Source organism: Halichoeres trimaculatus, unplaced genomic scaffold, assembly GCF_033239565.1.
Source record: "Halichoeres trimaculatus isolate MK-OKI-2021-1 unplaced genomic scaffold, fHalTri1.1 fHalTri1_scaffold_5, whole genome shotgun sequence".
Classification (NCBI taxonomy): Eukaryota; Metazoa; Chordata; class Actinopteri; order Labriformes; family Labridae; genus Halichoeres; species Halichoeres trimaculatus.
In genome coordinates this window covers 23,784,457-23,803,033 of record NW_027437183.1, presented here as the reverse complement: position 1 = coordinate 23,803,033, position 18,577 = coordinate 23,784,457, and the positions used below count along the sequence as shown (strand labels likewise).

The 18,577-nt window shown below is 40.1% G+C and overlaps 1 protein-coding gene across 1 annotated transcript; it reads left to right on the top strand.

Annotated features, from left to right (window-relative positions):
* Positions 1 to 5,320: 5,320 nt before the first annotated feature.
* On the top strand, positions 5,321 to 17,523 carry tmc1 (transmembrane channel-like 1). Its single transcript, XM_074670303.1, has 20 exons — positions 5,321 to 5,476; positions 7,522 to 7,545; positions 8,351 to 8,822; positions 8,928 to 9,125; positions 9,232 to 9,322; positions 9,596 to 9,677; positions 10,972 to 11,078; positions 11,171 to 11,269; positions 11,359 to 11,501; positions 11,578 to 11,722; positions 11,806 to 12,000; positions 12,378 to 12,557; positions 12,636 to 12,788; positions 14,352 to 14,480; positions 14,629 to 14,696; positions 14,813 to 15,052; positions 15,131 to 15,256; positions 15,334 to 15,412; positions 15,737 to 15,872; positions 17,250 to 17,523. Exons 1-20 carry the CDS (start codon positions 5,440 to 5,442, stop codon positions 17,462 to 17,464), a joined length of 2,919 nt encoding a protein of 972 aa, XP_074526404.1. The 5' UTR covers positions 5,321 to 5,439; the 3' UTR covers positions 17,465 to 17,523.
* The last annotated feature ends 1,054 nt before the right edge of the window (positions 17,524 to 18,577 follow it).

Here is an 18,577-nt window from a genome sequence, read left to right as displayed (position 1 = left end):
CAGGATCACATGAGCCGACAGCATTTGTTTTTGACAGTTTGAGTACCCTAAAGTAAAAACGGTAAAAGGATTATCATCAGGCACGTGAAGTCTTTTACAGTCTGAAAACTCCTAATTTTCCTTCTAACTTTGTTGGTTTTAGCCATCAGCTATCTGGTACAGGCAAATGGACTTGTATTTACATGGCTCTTTCCTTCTGACCTCTACATACACTTTTACAATGCTGGTCGCATTCACCCATCCACACCACATTCACACTCTGATGGCAGAGACTGCTGTAGTAGGGGACCAACAGTTTTAGTGAATCTCCACTTGCTCAAAGACACTTCGGCATGTGACTGAGGGAGCGGAGATCAAACCCCTTCATACTGAGGAACCAACTATCGCTAAGATAAAACATTTGTAAACACAAGCTTCCCGTGACTCAGGCCTGTTTTTCCTGCCTCTGTAACCTTAAGCATTGGGACAGACAGGATTTGTGACAAACAGATCATCTGTTACTGAGTGTGACACATACTGTACATGCTGACCCCTTTCAACTCTTAAATGTGAAGCATGCTCCTATCTAGAAAACTGACAGTCTCACTAAACACAGCAAAGACACAAACAAACTTTAGAACAAAGTGCAACAAAAGAAAACACCAAGACACTACGAACTTTTGATTAGATCTTACCATCTAAGTTCTACTTGCCCCATAGACCACGGCCCTAAACCATGAGGCATGGTATTCAGGGATACCTCTCCTATTTCACATGTGCACATTGAAAAATTTCCAAGAATTTCCAGATGCTCTTCCCCCTAAATTGGCCACGTGTGAGTAGGATAACAACAACAATGGTGGGGCTGCGCTTGTTGGATGGGATGAGTCTTGAGAAGCAGAGCATGAGGTCACATGGATGTTGCGTATGCCACAGTTTAGTGTTTTTTATGATGCTACATGTAAACAGACAGAGGAGGAAACACCTTCACTGCTCCAAGAGCTATTTTCCTTCAGCATCAGACGTTTTCATTCATTGTGTTATCTGTTATCCTTCCAGGTTTGCATTAGTCACATTAACACCGTCAACAGATTGCTGTGAATACTACTTGCTGCATTCTCACATCAGCCTTGATCTCACAGCTGTGCTTTATCGATGTCTTAGTGTGTGACCCCATGTTACGTCAAAGTATTTCAGATCATCAGTGATCTTGTCTCACTTCTGTAACCTTTCTGTTAATACTTCCAATGCTAGCGAGGTGATGGGATGACTGGAGCTCACCTGTGACACTTGTGAAATCATTTTTTCAGAGCGAGATATTACAGAAGCATAAATGCCACCCTTGAATTGGAAAAATTAAAGGGCTATTAAGGCCACATATGCTGAGACCTTTAAAATGTATAAGGGTTTCTGTGTATGCATGAATACAGCTGTGCAGCACATTAACCTAATTCCCTTAGTCTATGTTAAAACCCCACACTGTGCCTCTTTTGTACATGAACCCTAAATATTTGACATTTTGTAGTTGTATAAAAAAACTAGAACTAATCATGAATGTATTTTTGACACCATGAGCACCCTGAACTATTTTCTCCTCCTTATTATGGCAGTAGCCAAGAGGTGAATCACCCCAGGACAAAATAACCTAAAGCTATCTGCATGACACGAAGCCATAAGACATAGAGTATACACTGCCTGGCCAAAAAAAAAGTTGCCACCAAAAAAAAAAAAAATCACTCAAAGATTTCGTTGGATTACCTTTAGCTTTGTTAGTGGATGTATTCACTGTGGTATTGTTTCGATAAGCTTCTGCAGTGTCACAAGATTTATTTCCATCCAGTTTTGCATTAATTTTTCATCGAGATCTTGCATTGATGATGGTAGAGTCTGACCACTGTCCGTCAGCCATCAGTGAGGTGAAGATGAAGTGATCACCCATCATGCCCAGTGGTTACTGTACAAGTGCCTACTGTACTGTCCAAGCCTGTGGGGGCAGAGCTATGATCTGGGGTTGCTGCAGTTGGTCAGGTCTAGGTTCAGCAACAGTCTGTGCTCAAAGAATGAGGTCAGCTGACTACCTGAATATACTGAATGACCAGGTTATTCCATCAATGGGTTTTTTCTTCCCTGATGGCACGGCCATATTCAAAGATGACAATGCCAGGATTCATCAGACTCAAATTGTGAGAGTGGTTCAGGGAGCATGAGATGTCATTTTCACACATGGATTTGCCCCCACAGAGTCCAGACCTTTTTTGGCAGGCTGTGTATTTGTGTTTTATGTTTTTTTCTTTTTTAATGAAAGACAGTATCAATATTAAAACCATATGCAGCACTGACTTTTATCTACATGACAGAAATGAACTCTTGCTATCTGATTTTATTCAGTATCCTCCATACAGCTTTGTGTACACAAGAAGTCTGAAATCTGTTCCTCAGGTGATCATCCAGGCTATACAGTGACATGTGTTCATTTCCATTTACAGTCAGATACAGTTTGTTTGGATGACTCTCCTCTCATGTGACCCTGCTGACCTCCCTCACCTCACTGTTCAAAGTTACACTCCTCGCTGCAGCTAACTTTAGCCAGGAGAAACTGAACCCCTCTCTGACGCTCCCTGGCCCCATATCACACATACACACAAGTGGATGAACATACACATACTCAAACATGCTAACATGTCTGTGACACTCTGGGCTTTCTCCACACGTGCACAAACTCCCACAGATACACATGGAGAAAACAAGGCAGTTCAAGATAAAAATAATCTCGACTGAAGCACAAGGGGTTCTTCCTGTAGACCATAGTACAGAGCAACATCGCCCCCTGCTGGTCTATTTGGCTGGAACATGAGCTCTTCTTTGGGTTTTGTAAGCTCACCTCAGTTAACTTTCATAACCAGATATTGCTTTCCAGTCTGTCCTTCCTGAACCTTAAGATAGTCTCCTAAAAAACTTAAGGTCATTGGACTCTTTAAATTCTCTTAAAAAAATCTCTTTAGAAATTTTTTTAAGTCAATATCAAAAATGTTACAAATTATTGTATCCATTTTCATTTTGCTGTTCACATCGAAATTGTTTAACTTTAAACCTTTCATCTTAAAGTTCCAGCAGTAAGTTCATGGCCAGGAGCTAAGGAACAAATAAAACTGAAACTAATACTGATGGTTCCCCATAACCTGATGAAGCAAATCAGAGCTTCATCACAAAGACTGAAAACTTCTACACTGACATTTTAATGTCTGAAATCACTGGTGAGGTTTTGTGTCAGACAAGTTAAATGAATGCATGTCACTAAGCATTTTTTTAAATAGTAGGTCTTTTCAATACAAGAACAAACTCCATTAAACACAGGAAAAGTCTTGAGTTTAAAACAATCAGCACCCACATGACATCACGAAACAAAAAAACAAAAGAGAATGAACGCCTGAACAGTCGGTGGCTTTACAACTTTGTTTTAGTTCAACCCCAAATAAAACAATATGCCTGAGCAGAAAATAAAAGTGAGTGCCTATTACAGACTGTATAATACATCCTTGTAGTATTTGTAACATCAACCACCTGTTTCTGATACTGAGTTTTGAATCAAATGTGAGCCTCCACACTAACAGCTATAGGGCACCTGTCTGTCTGCTGAGTGAGGCCTCTGATTGGACAATTTGTGAATTTAGAATCTTTGAAATTGATGAGTTAATAATAAAAAAAAAAATCAACCATTACAGTGTGAGCAGTCAGAAAAATAAGGAACTCAGATTGAGGTCATTTTTTTTGTCACGACTTCATCACTGTCCTTATTGCTGGTGGATGGAGTTTGCTGCTTGTTGCCATCAAACAAAAAGACTATGGCGTTTACAGGCTGGAGAGCTGTTCACTGTGTGGAGCAGCATTAGCTGCCCAATAGAGTCAGCTTCATAAAGGCAGCTTAGAAACCGTATTGTTGTTATCCTCTTGCTTACACAAAGCTATTTGATTACACATGTGTGCTTCAGGCCCCCCCCCCCCCCCCCCCCCCCCCCCCCTTTCGCCCCAGACTCTTGTCTGGTGACTTCTAACTACAGACTACGACTACTACTACTCCCAATGCTGACGAATTGGTAGCACTGTCCCCAAGAGCAGCGCCACATCCATGACTACCGAGCTCCCAGTACACAGTGTTTAGAAAACAGCGAAGGCCGTTTACCGTAACATTACAGGCTAAAACAACAGGCTAACCGCAGCTAAAGTTAGCATCTTGAAGCTAACACAGAGACAGGGGGGGGGCACAGAAGAAAAGCTCTTACATCTGCTCAACAGCACACAGCATTTAAAATACTCACATTTCCAGGGTCAGAGGTTTGTTGGTGGATGGTTGGTAATGCTCCTGGATTCAGGACCAGTCTATTCACTAGCTCTCTGTTGTACTGTCCAAAGTTGGAAAAGCAGTCAGCCATGAAGTGACTAGCACACACATGCACAGTTTTACTGAGTGTAGCTGGCACATTTCCCTCATAAATGAACTCTAGTTCATTAGTCTTGTCTTCTTCTGAGATGGGAAGCTTGTGCATGGAACTATGTGGCTGTTTACAGCCAAAAACAAAGCAGTGATGGTTGTCAACTTCAGCATTCTCCTCCCCACTGCTGGAGAGATTTCACACAGACCCACATTACTGAAATACTTAATAAAGTGATTTGTGCACAACATGGGACCTTTGAATATTTGATTGTGAAAAGAAAGCAGAAAAAGATATTTTGTGAATTCATGTTAATGCACAGATACACGCAAAGAGCTGTATCCACATGGTGCACTGATGTTAATCAAAAACCTAAACTGAACTTTCTGACAGCAGCTTTAAGTCTTAGTTATCATTTGAAGAAACATGCTGACATAGTCAAATGTCAAAGGTGCTGTATAAACAAAATCTATCCTTTATTCTCAACACAAGTTGTTCTATGAGACAGAGCAAACCGTGAACCAAAAATCACCTTATGTCACCCCTCAGCTGAGTCATTGTCTATGATACAGAGACAGTCTCTGTATCAGAGTCATGACCCTCAGTTTGGCCCAGTGCTCTCTCAACCCCTCCTGTTTTATATTCACACTCATAAACACTGACAAACACACACACAGCTGCATAAAGGCAGTCATAACTGTTTTAAATAATTGATCACCAGTGAAATTGCGTAGCTCTAGGGTTTCCATGCTGTCATTGTCCCTGTTTCGGGTCGATGGATGACAAGGAAAAAGTGAACTTCTCATGCGAGTTACTCATCATGTACCTGCCCCTCATCAACCACACACACACTCACACACACACTCACACACACCACAAACAAACTTCATTCCCATGGCAGTGCGTGGGCTTGGATGACCTGTCCGTCCCTAAGAGGATGCAAGAGAAGACCCTGCAGCTTCACTTCCACTGGGGTCACTAGAAGCTTGGTGACGATTTTTGTGGGGGGTTACAGGACCATGAGAGGAAGATGTCTCGGAGCAGTCTCATCACCTCTGAGAACGACAGTAAGTTTATTTTCATGACCTAACTCCTCTTTTGGCTTTCGGGTTTAATGACACAGGAGTTTTGTGAATTGAGGACTGTTAGTCCCTGTTCCTGGAGAAAATATTCAATTTCAAGTTTTCTGAGGCAAAATCTGCTTTACATTCATTTTAATCATTTTGCAGTTTGCAGCATGCCAAATTGGATTACTGGTTATAAAAGAGAAATCTTTCTTTGTGTTAATGACAAAACTGATGGCTGACTTTATTTTTATTTAAACAGAAGCATTTGTTTTGTAATAGTGTGATTCAGCCTTAGATTTTAAACTGGTCAAGTAAAAGCACTGGATTCCTGTATATATTCATTCAAAGAACAGCAATTAAACACTTTTACATTTATTTTACCCCCCATTTTTTTTAATCCTTCTCATTCAGTTGCATATTTGGGATCTGGCCTCTGGCTGTCTCCCCGTCCTCCCTTCTCCCTTCATTAAGCCTTTGTTTGCCTCCTTTGTGCCCCTCTGCTGCACACGGCCTTAATGACCCATGTGCCGGCCACTCCGGTTACATTAAGGACACACATCAAAGGGCCGACTACATAAATATCAGTTCAATTTGTCAGTGGTTCTCTTTGTTTCCCTTTTTAGTGCAGGACAATAGAGCCAGGTACACAATGAGGTAGGTTAAGCCCTGCAGGTGAGAGGGGTCAGTGTTCATTGAGGATATAAAAGCAGTGGACTGGATTTACAAAGCTGGGGTCATCGAAGGTGAAAAGAGAAGATTATGTAAATAAAGAGAGTTTAATTGAATTTATGAATATAATGTTTAAATGTTAAATTTAATAAAAGTGTTGGATAGCCTACATTTGTATTAGGGCTGAACAATTAATCAAATTGAGCCCAACATCACACTGGAATGCAATTTTCAAACAGCAAATGCTGCAACTAAAAAAAAAAAGTTTCATGTCCACAGATCTGAAGGGAATACAGTAACTTGTACTCTTTCTTCCTTAAAACCAGCACACGTCAATGTGCTGCTTTTTTCTGGCAAAACCATGTGAGCTACGAGATCCATACAGCAGAATGATTGATGCTGACAAAGCCATACCCTTGTTCACTTTATTCTGTATTGGTTTGTTACTTTCAATGACAACTGAAGGTCAGTAAAATTTCATAATGCTCCTTTTATCTTTTTTTATAAGCGCAGGAAAGAACTGTTTTTTGTGTTGACAGTATTCTTTGTCCTGTTGGTCACACTATTTAATGCCTTAGTGCTTCTGTTTAGTGAATAATACAGAAGATAAATTACACTGCCCCTCCAAAAAAATCCCATTTAGATTATTTTTCAATCGTTCAGCCCTAATTTTTTTTAATCATAAACCATATCAAAAAGTTTTGTGAAACATTTTGTCTGTATTTTTATTTTGGGACAAACTATAGTGAATTTTGTTTTGAGATGAAGAAGTCGAACCTTTTGAAAGAGGAACAGGAGCTGTGCAGACAAACTTTAGCAATCTCTTGTTTCAATGAATGTGTGAGCGCTGTAGCTTTTTAACATCAAAGAGATGGATTAAAGTGTTTCTGGTGAGGTACACTCAAGTGTGTGCTTTGATTATCTTTAATGTGCTCTGATCTTTTGTGTCTTCCAAATAAATCGACCGAATGTTCAGCTCAGGGACTCGTTGTTTAAAACACGGCTATCCTAACAAGATTGTTCTTGGGCCACAGCATGCACTTAGTTAAAACTCACCTGGAAATCCTCATTTTTTTTTTTAAAATCTCATAGTGGCTTCTGTCTCTCATAAGTCATGTTTGACATAAATTTGGAGAAAACAACAGGCTGCTCCTTCTGTCTCAAAATGCCTCACTAAACTTCAATATCAGACTGTTTTTAAACTGTATCCACAGATGCCTCAATTTATCAAATCTGTGAGTCAGACAGTATTCTCAGATCAAGCTGTTGAAATGCACGGCTCAAAGTGTTTACACTATTGTAATATTTTATGGACCCAAACGTATTCAGCTCAAACGACAGTCAAAATGTTGACTTCTCGATTCCTCCTCCCACAGTTGACATCGGACTGGAACTAACAGGTGAGTGTTTCCTTATTTCAAGTAAGTGTTGTGTAGTTAGATGGTTGTTACGTGAACTAGTCTCCTAACAGGGTGAGATATGAGCCTGATACAGAGCGCAGGGCTCCTGAACAAGCTGTCCTGCTTTTCCCCAACGACCAAAACAGATAAAAACAAGCTGAGACTGGTTTATAATTTTAAGATGATCTCATATAATAAAAAAGTCCCTCAGATTTGACAGTCGATAGCTGAATGGACACCAAACTGAATATTTCCATTCATGTTGCATCTTAATGTTAGCCTGCTTCAGCTCAGTTGCGTCATGTTTGGTTTTTCAGTTTGGTCAGTTTCTCTCATTCTCAGCTCTTGGTGTTACCAAACTGCAAACTCTGTGGTTCTCCTCCTCTCAACTTCTTTCTTTGCTGCTAATGTTTAACCATAACCAGTTATCCAAAGTTTTGTGCTTTAAATATTAACAGGAAGTAATAAAAAATCCTCCATATCATTTACCAAAGCCATCTGCAACGACACTCTGTCACCAGGTGGAAGCAAAATAATGAACCAAATTGTTATGCTGGATTTCTTCCTGAGGATTAATTGGATATACATGTGTATTCAGGTTTTATCCAGGGTAGCTATTGCTGTCCAAATAGATATCTATTGTTGTGTGTGTGTTTAATGCAGCGGGCATGACTGTATAGTACCTACATGAGATAGAAAGTGACAAGTCATTAAGCCATTGATGCAAGTCTGAATATGTTCAGGATTTAAACAACAAACACTACTACTGAAAAAAAAATCACAAAATGTGTTTGTCCCTCTACAGGTGAAGATGATGTTTCAACCTTGCAAGAGGAACACAAGAGGGAGAGACAGAGAACAAGACGAAGGGATGGAGACAGAGAGAAAAGGAAAAGAAGGACAGAGAGGAGCAGAGAAACATCTACAGCTGGAGACGGCGAGAAGGAGCCCCAGCCTGAGAAGAGAGACAGGAGTAGAAGAAGGAGAGAAAGGAGGGATCAGGAAACAGAAGGAAGAGAAATGGGTACAGAGGGGGAAAGGGCCAAAGTGAAAAGTGGTAAGGCAGAAAAAACAAGGAAGAATATGAGAAATGAAAAGACAAGAAAAATGGGGAAGGGGGAGGATGAGGAAACTGGAGACAGAGATGTCAAGGGAAAAAAGAGACACGGGAGCGTCAACAAGGAAGAGAAAGAAGAAGCTGAAAGAAAACGTAAAGTGAAAGAGCAAGTGCAAGAAGTGAAAAAGAAGAAAAAGAAGCACAAGAAAGTGGAAACAAGGTAAAGATACCAGACATGAAATGATCTCTATCTGCAGTTACAGTCAAAGTATTTTACTGGTTATGATATCAGTGTTACATGGACTAAGAAACTTTCTCTTCTCAGTTCAGAGCAGGAAACAAATGATGAGGAGGACAAGGAAGAAGAGGAAAAAGAGGAGGACAAAGATGAGGAGGTGAAGCCTGAGTCTCTATCACCAGAGGAGCTGGAGAAGCTGAAGGAGGCCGTGGACGAGAAGAAGAAATTAATCCAGGGTCTGAGGGGAAAACCATGGCGCATGAAGAAGAAACTGGTGACTTTACGGTAAATACACTCACAGAGTTATGATTTATGTTTGCACTAATTCTGAAACAAAACCAGAGGCAATGTGTGACCATAAGTATTGCTGATGAGATCATCTTTTCTGTAGAGAGTCTCAGGAGTTTGTGGAGAAATATGAAGGAGCTTTGGGAAAAGGGAAAGGCAGGAAGCTTTATGCTTACAAAGTCATGATGACCAAGGTAAGGAAGCACACGCTGATCTAAGAGAAGAGCTTTTCTTTTTGAAGTGGGGTTGTTCAAGGTACTCATCAACAGTAACTTATTACACTCAGAGGATCCTGTCAGCTCAGCCTCTGTGGAGGAACTTGGCATAGACTCAGCAAAGAAGCTGGTTAATACCCTGTTGGTACCTCAGTTACTATTGACAAGTTTCCCACACAACCTTACTCAAAAATACCTTGAATGTCATTGTCTGCAAAAGTTAAGTTTGAGATCTGATCTTTTCCTTTGTAGAAATGGATGAAGTTTGAACGAGACTTTGAAAACTTCAAAACGGCCTGCATACCATGGGAGATGAAAATCAAGGAGATTGAAAGTAAAGTTTGGTTTATTGTTCTGATAGAGTTTGTTCATATGAAGTTTATAGGGAAACCTCTTTAAGACCTGCAAAAGCAAAGAAAACTATCAGTGAAACAAAGAATTATTTCTGCATGATCATTCTTAATGTCTTTTTAAGACATTCTGCAAAGATGCAAGGTGAGATTATTCTTGAATTTCCATTTATACAAGAAGCATTTTAAGTGCTAATTAATTAAGGCTAATACATTAATAACAGTAAGACTGTTAAAATGATTACATAAGCAACTGAAATACCTAACTCTAACTCTATATCAATTAAAATATGATATTGATTTAAAAAAAGCCAACTAAACTATAAATACATTGGTTTTTGTTTCTATTTTGGTAAATGCTGACTAGTTATTTGCTCTGTGTGCAAAGGTGACATGAAGTCACCAATATCTTCCTTATATGACAGACACACATTCAGCTCCTGGTCTTGTCTTGATCAAACAAAAACACTGTAGAACAGTGGTTCTCAAACTTTTTTCAGTCATGATATGTGTTTTTTTTTTTTTTTTTCGCCAAGTACCCCCTAACAAGCACAATGCAGTTTTGGATGGAAAAAAAAAGAACATAGCACTGTACTCTTAGTGTCTATCGAGTATGATATTAAATTTATGAACTTAAACTTATATCGGATTCTAACATAATTAAATAAATGATGATAAAGGAATTTTGCTTGTTTGCTATTTTTTGAATACACATGTTTGAATCTTGCATACCCCCATTTGAGAACCACTAGAACAATCTATACCCAGGTGTCTCATTGATTGTGTTGATTTTTGTGCCCCCTGTGGTCAAAGAAAGAACTACTGTCACTTTTTTTCTGGTCCAGTGTACAAACATAATGCTTTTAGGCAAATAAGCTCACCTTGTCGGGGTTGTCACATCTGTTTCTAGTGTTTAAGATTACAAACAGGACGTGAAAATCTTACTCCTGCTGGTCTTGTTTGCATTTGTAGGTCACAGAAATGAATTGCTGTTAATTTCAGTCAATTTCATGACCAGCTAAAAACTCCTCACGGAAGCTTTGAATAACCCAAACTGCTCAAATAATAATGAAAATAAACAAAAAAAGAAGAAGAAGAAGAAATTATGACACATCTTTAACTTTGACTTCAAAGCTACTCACAGAAGCTTCTGAGAGTTTTTAGAGATTAAGAAATCAGATCACTTGTTATTTTCTGTTTGTTTGGTCCAGCTTTCTGGTTTCAGAGCAGTACACCGTTTTGACTGACATCTTGACATTTCCTCCCTCTGCCTCTCAGGTCATTTTGGTTCCTCTGTTGCGTCTTACTTTCTCTTCTTGAGGTGGATGTATGGCATCAACATGATTTTGTTTGGTCTGACCTTTGGCCTTGTTATGGTTCCAGAGGTATTGTACATGACTTTTCTTCATTTGAGACAAATCACGGCTATTTCTGTATCTGAAGCCAATAAGGCTTCTCCCCTTCTTATTGCTGACAGGCATTAATGGGGCGACCATATGGCAGCATCCCACGAAAGACTGTACCAAGAGCTGAGGAGGCCAGTGCCATGGACTTTGCTGTCTTGTGGGACTTTGGAGTGAGTTTATTTAACCCGTGCAGACTCTTTAGGAAGCACTGTGTTGAATTCCTCATTGGGGATCACATTAACCTAGGTTTTGTTCCCAGGGATACGCTCAGTATTCAGTCCTCTTCTACGGTTTTTACAACAATCAGCGTGCCATTGGCTGGCTCAAATTCCGTATGCCTCTGTCATACTTCCTGGTTGGTGTGGGGACAGTGGCCTATAGCTATATGGTGGTCATAAGAACGTACGTACCTAACCTACATGATTAATGAATCTCTTCAAGGTATAAAGGCGTTCTGAATCCTCGTTTCTGCTCACAGGATGGCCCGTAACGCCAACGAGTCAGGTGTTGGTGATGACAACAGCTTTAATTTCAGCTGGAAAATGTTCACCAGCTGGGACTACCTGATAGGAAATGCTGAAACTGCTGATAATAAGTTTGCTTCCATCACCACCAGCTTTAAGGTCAGTGCAGCTGCTTGTTGCTGATCCTGTACCCGGTGTTTCATGACTCTTTATCCTGTACGATACTTCTTGTACCATTCCAGGAAGCAATCTTAGAAGAACAAGAGAGCAGAAAAGATGACAACATACACCTGACTCGTTTCCTGCGTGTGCTGGCAAACTTCCTGGTCTTGTGCTGCTTGGCAGGAAGTGGATACCTTATCTATTTTGTTGTGCGTCGCTCTCAGAAGTTTGCCCTCGATGGACTGGAGAATCACACCTGGTGGGAGAGGAATGAGGTAGCAATTAGACAGAGGCAAAGCAGCGACAATTTTAATGAGGAGGGGGAAAATTTTTACCAACAGCAGGACTTGTTGATGGTGTTAATCATACAGAGTGGTCTTTGGTTTTCCTCGCTGGAAGAATTCAGTCATCAGACCTTTGACTTTGGACATTTTAAGGGAAGAAACATGGAGAAGTTTGAGATTAGCTCAATGTTTTTTCCTGTGTTGCCTGATGTGAAGATAGTTTGATTACGTCTCAATGCGTAGACTATGAAACACAAACAACTAAGTCTGACAGAAGTAGACTGTACTCTCAAACATTTCAGCACCATCATTTAGTAAAATTTACATGTCATGTGACCTTAGGCTAATGAAGTCCTCTGTAATCCCAGGTGAACATGGTGATGTCATTACTGGGGATGTTTTGCCCCATGCTGTTTGACGTCATCAGCACCCTGGAGAACTACCACCCTCGTGTGGCCCTGCAGTGGCAGCTCGGTCGCATCTTTGCTCTCTTCTTGGGAAATCTCTACACCTTCATCATTGCACTCATGGATGAGATCAACCTTAAAGTGAGAACCAGGGCCTGTAGGTATGACAGATGGTGATTTTTATAACACACCAAACCACAGGTGTTTGTTTTTTAACAGAGGGAAGAGGAAAAAATTGTGAAATTCAATATCACCACGTGGGAAGCCAGTCTTTTTAACGGTACAGCGTCAGAAAACAGCACGGCCCCACCCATCGCCATCAATCCTGCTGATGTTCCAAGAGGGCCATGCTGGGAGACCATGGTGGGGCAGGTCAGTGTGCACATGGCATGATGTCTGTTTCACAGCATAAAGATAAGTTTACCTGAAGCGTGTAAGTCCTTTCAAGGGTGCACATGAATTAAAGATAACGAAACTTAAACTGAGCATTCCCTCATAAATGTAATCTATAATTGAGGCAAGTCATCAACCTATGATTTTTTATATTAACATGGTACCAAAGAAAGATTAACTGTCTGATCAGAGATAGGATAGTGTTTGAGGAAGCTTTGAAAAGTTCAGAGGAGATGTGGGCACTTTAGCTGCCCTTCAAATTGGTCGCTGATGAACCAAACCTTATTTGTAAAACGTGACATGAGGTCATTAGCAGAGAAAAGAATTGGCTGTTGAATGAGGCGGGGTGTAAAATGAGCCTCTGCAGAGGAAAAACTATGTCCTTGTGTAACAGAGGTGACCTTACTGTTAAGAGTTTGTTATTGCAGCAAAGACGCTTCAGGGGAAGGGTGACACATATTTCATAACTCTTTTATAGCAGAGTAGTTTGTCTGTTGCTTGTCTTAACACTTTACAGCACCATAACCACTATGATCACCATTTTAAAAATAATTATTATCTTTAACTAAACCAAATATTGACTGTTTTGGTCACCTTCTGTCACTATCTTTCTCATGGTTGTTATCTCTGAGACTTGATTAAGCAGTCTGAAATAATTTTTGGTCTTCATTCTGCTGCAGCCTGTCTGGGCTAGGATAGATCTTTTTTAATCTCATTGAGGTTTTCTCCTGGGTGTATAAAAGTTAAACAAAATTTTAAAAGTTGTTGCAATTAAAATATTTAATTTCATTTAAGTATTTGCTTGTTGTTAACTCAAAAAAATGGAGGTCTGTTGTTGCTTTTTGTTGGCCATGCATCTTAAGTTTTAACCTGATACTCTTACTCACAGACTGGTGACTCATCACAGTAAAATGAGATTATCAGCCTTCAGATGGTTATTGATAAAATACTGAACATAAGTGTCTGTGTGTGAGTTGCATTTACTGTAGAAACAAGGAAAAGAAAAGAAAAGAAAAGAAAAGAAAAGAAAAGAAAAGAAAAGAAAAGAAAACATAAATACAAAAAAGGGGAAAAAAGGATTTTCAATTTTTTGCACTCACTGTGGCATGTGGACCAGGACTTTGCTGGTCTAGAGAAGTTAATTTTCTTAAGAGAAGTTTTCTTTTCCTTTGGTAGTTTTCTTTTAGCCTTATTATTGTTTTGTACTTATGACAGATACTGGAGCTAGATCTGCAAAAAGATTTAAGTTTTAAGATGTAACAACAAAATAAAAAATAAAAAAGAGAGAGAGAATTAGCTATAAACAGGACTAAGTGTTTCTTAAGTGTGTGACTGCTTCACAGCTTTGTGCATGAAAAACTTTAATCAAAAGCGTAGGTAAATTATAAAACTATGCACAGGGCCTGCAAATCCTACACTTTGGAGAGTTTTTGGAGACATACTCTTGAGTGTTGATACACTAAACTTTACATGTTGTTAAGCATTTTGAATCAGTAAAAAAATAGAAAATGTGTCTGTGATTGATGCTTTTCGTCTTTTCAGGAGTTTGTTCGACTGATCATTTCTGATACCATGACAACCTACATCACCCTGCTGATCGGTGACTTCCTGAGAGCTGTGCTCGTTCGATTCCTCAACTACTGCTGGTGTTGGGACCTCGAGGCTGGATTTGTGCGTGATTTGTTTAGACTGATAACTTTTGAAGTTCTATTGAAATGTGTGAAATTGCATAACATAAATGTATAATTTAAATTTAAATGATGTTTATGAAAAACAAGACAAAGACTTATTTTTGTCTTTCTCCTGCTGCTCTTGAAAGCCGTCTTACTCTGAGTTTGATGTCAGTGGAAACGTCCTGGGCCTGATCTTCAATCAAGGAATGATATGGTAAGAAAAAGATCTAAACAAGCAGGTTTGATTAGCAATGCTAAGTATGATGTCACTTTACTTTTACCCTTTATGAGAAACAACACCTTCAGTGTTTCACCTCATGTTTCCTCCAGGATGGGAGCTTTCTACGCCCCCTGCCTGCCTGCCTTGAACGTGCTCCGCCTCCATGTATCCATGTATCTTCAGTGTTGGGCTGTGATGTGCTGCAACGTGCCGCAGGAAAGAGTCTTTAAGGCCTCTGGCTCCAACAACTTCTACATGGCCATGCTGCTAGTGATCCTCTTCCTGTCCACTCTGCCTGCCATCTACACCATCGTCACCATCCCCCCGTCCTTTGACTGTGGACCCTTCAGGTAATAATGATGATGATCCGTTTAAAGAGATGGATATTTAAATTTAGACAATCTGACAGTCACACCCTCTTCTCTCAGTGGGAAAAAGCGTATGTTTGATGTGATCCAAGAGACTCTGGAGTCAGACTTCCCAGCCTGGTTTAGTAAAGTGTTCAGCTATGCCTCAAACCCTGGACTGGTGCTGCCCTTCATCCTGCTGATGGTGTGAGTTAAACAAACAATCACACTGTGTGAATATACACTTTCCGCTCAAATAAGAATACTCATCTTTCATTTTTCAGATTGGCTATTTATTACCTGCAATCCACATCCAAAAGCTACAAAGAAGCTAACGTGGAACTGAAGAAAAAACTTCAGACGGTACGTTTTTTAGCAGCTTTGAATCTGTCCTACATTGTCGACTGTACAGAACATTGTAGACTCGCTGGGGCCATATTGGTGACCATTTGTGATGACAGTCGTTGTATTGGACTCATCCCACCAGCAGAGAGCAGCAGAGCAACATCTTTTGCTAATTAAAGTGCTCGTTCTTTAAAGATTTTCTGGTTACAATGTGAATCTCTTTTTGTTTCATTCTTCTACACTTTAAATAGATTTGTTAATTCCTCTGTTTGGTAATTCTGCTCTATGCTGACTTAAGTTTTCTGAAATCTGTAATTTTATTGCTTCTATGTCCTTTTAAAGCAAAATGAAGAGAACAAGAAGAAGAACAAACGAGCAGCACTGAAAGCCCAGATGGACCTCGAGGAGGCCAGAAAATCAGCATCACAGACCTCAGAGCAACAAAAGAACAACAACGCATCGATGAAAAACCAGGAGGGTGAGACCTTAAAAGAAGAACTGATCCAAAGCAGGACTGCATGTTGGTGAAGTGTTCAGGATGATCTGTCACTTGAAAAAGCCCTTTGGTGTGTGTGTGTTCAGAGTGAACCATACCTTGTGCTGAATGACAGCTGGGATATGCTCCAAACCCCTGTGACTCTGAAAGGGGAAAAGCAGCAAAGAAAACGAGTGAATGAATGATCCGAAGCAAACATAAACTCAGTGTAATCAAAGAAAATAATAAACTGATCTCAAACTATATAAACACAAAACAAACAAAGAGTTTCAAAGAGTAATAAGACAAGTGACGTATCAAACTGAGTGCTGCATTGTTCAGTCTTCGCTCCAGTTTTGGAAGTGCAAACTGAATGCACGTGAGCTCATGTGGAGACAGCTTAGGGCTTCAGTTTTCAGCACTTTCCTCAGTATCTGCGGTATCTAGCCCTATCATCCGTCCATTCCTTTTCACCAGCCGTCTGGGGTAACAGTTTTGACAAATCGCCCAAGACTTCCCTCTCCCTTGCAACATTTTCCAGCCCCTCCTAGAGGATCTTGAGGCATTCTCAGGCTGGATGAGAAATATAATCCCTGCAGTGAGCTCTGGATCTACCCTGAGGCCTCCTCCCTGTTGCACCTCTGAAGAGAGGCACCCAAGAGGCATCCCTATCAAATGCTCAAACTACCTTAACTGACTCCTATAGATACAAAGGAGCAACAGCTCTACTCCCAGTTTCCTTGGAAAGTCCAAGCTCCTGACCTCTTCATCTCTAATGCCGGGCCCAGCTACCACCCGAGGAAACTCATTTTGGCCACCTGTATCCATATCCTTATATCATTCTTCCAGTCTCTGTAGCTCAATACCTTAGGTAACGATCTGAACTTAGATTGAGGTGCGAGTAGAAAGCAAGAATCTGTATTTGACACCATTAGCTTACCTGTGAGAATGTTTTGCCCCTAGCACGACTATAAAAGTTACATGATTCTACCCCTTGATCTTTTTAGTGTCACATTTTCAAATTGCAGACAGAAAACTTGCTGATGGTAATGTCAGTGTGCTAAGATGTGTGTGTTGTATATGGTCAACAAACACAACACTATATCTGTGATAAGAACTGTTAGCTCTTTCAAGGCTAACTTATGCTAACACAGCAGGTACTTTGAATACTTTCCTCCATGTTGTAAGGGTTGTCTTTGTCTCTTTTAGGGTGAAGGGAGGGATGTAGTGTGGTTTATATATTCACATACTTTCACAACATTTGCATGACCAGTTTTTAAATGCCTGCAGTGATGCTAAAAAACTGTGAAACAGCTAAATGTTTTTAATCTTCTTGCTGAAAACATTAAGCTCACAGCCTCTCGTGTCTTCCTGTGGCAGATTGGGAGGAGAACCAGAGAGGCAGTCAGAGACTGAATCACTGCAGAAACGGACGCAATCCGTCTTTTTCAAATCGCCATCCTTCTCCTGCTGCTGGAACTCCTGCGTCCAGGGCGTATCACAATGGGAACCATGGGGCTCTTGGGTACCTGCCTGGTCACCCTCAGCAAAGTGAGCCCAGGATGTACAGAGCGTCGAGCCTGCAGAGACACTGAGGGAGCGAGAACAACATCATTAAAAAAAGCACTTTAAGTAGAAGTAGTGTTATTTTTTAGGCTGCATAATCAAGTGATAAGAGTGTTAATCATGTCTGATAAAAAACTAATGCTTCTAATGAAATCTGAAGCCTATATTGAGAAATTCTTTTCACTTTGAAAAGCTTTCACTCCTCCTTAGATGCAATATACAGAACATACTTGGCCTAATGTTCAGTCTGTCACCTCACAGCCGCTCATCGACTTAAAAGACCACCGCGTGTTTCTGAAACTTCTAATAAAGCAGTATTTGAATTATGTAGAATGCTTTTCTTTTTTTCAAAGTCATAAACTTACTCCACATGTATTGTTCTCTTGGCCTTTCACACTAAGACACTGAGCCCAGCTGTCCCCCAACCTGTGACTGGACCAAGGTGATAAACAATTCATGAGACATGGAGGCCATTTAACCCAGGTAGCCAGGTCACAACAGATCTCTAGTTTGACCTATAAACTCAATTTATATGTGTTTGAATTTTGAAGATATACTTATCTTTAAATTTTTAAACATATTTAAATTTCTTTGTTGGATAACAGGTGGAAAACATGACCTTCATCATGTGGCACAGACGTCTGACTGGTACCATCTGATAACAACTTTTCCATATCCTCCGTCCAAACAGCTAATTCTGCTCTGCACCGACTGGACACTGAGCTCTCTGCCAATCAGCCTGTTATGTAGCCGACCTGTCAATCAAATCTGAAAGTAACAGTGTGCTCTCATTAGTAAAACTTTATCATCGTGAAATTCTACATCTTGAAAGTCATTCAAAGTCTTGATTAATTGAAACTGAAGATGTGTGCTTTGTCGGGGTCACATGTGTTGATCTAAATCATTGAAGGCAAGTCAACAAGCTCATAATACCGCCAACATTAGATCACAGGACCAATCAAATCCACTTCCAGCGATGCTCATGATCAATTCATAAGCATTAAGAATTCATTATACAGTTATTTGAGAAGTGGAGGATGAAGTAGGCCTCTGAGCTGTATTCCTTCATCACAAGCCAAGAATTTTCAGTCACATTATTTCATGAATACTGATTAGATTTATAAAGGAGACAGAAGTTTCCA

Excerpts from the sequence above, each read along its gene's own strand:
- tmc1 (XM_074670303.1), top strand. The coding sequence starts at position 5,440 with ATGTCTCGGAGCAGTCTCATCACCTCTGAGAACGACA. Across the intron at positions 9,678-10,971 it reads GAAAATCAAGGAGATTGAAA|GTCATTTTGGTTCCTCTGTT; the intron begins GTAAAGTTTGGT and ends TCTGCCTCTCAG. Across the intron at positions 15,257-15,333 it reads CCCTTCATCCTGCTGATGGT|ATTGGCTATTTATTACCTGC; the intron begins GTGAGTTAAACA and ends TTCATTTTTCAG.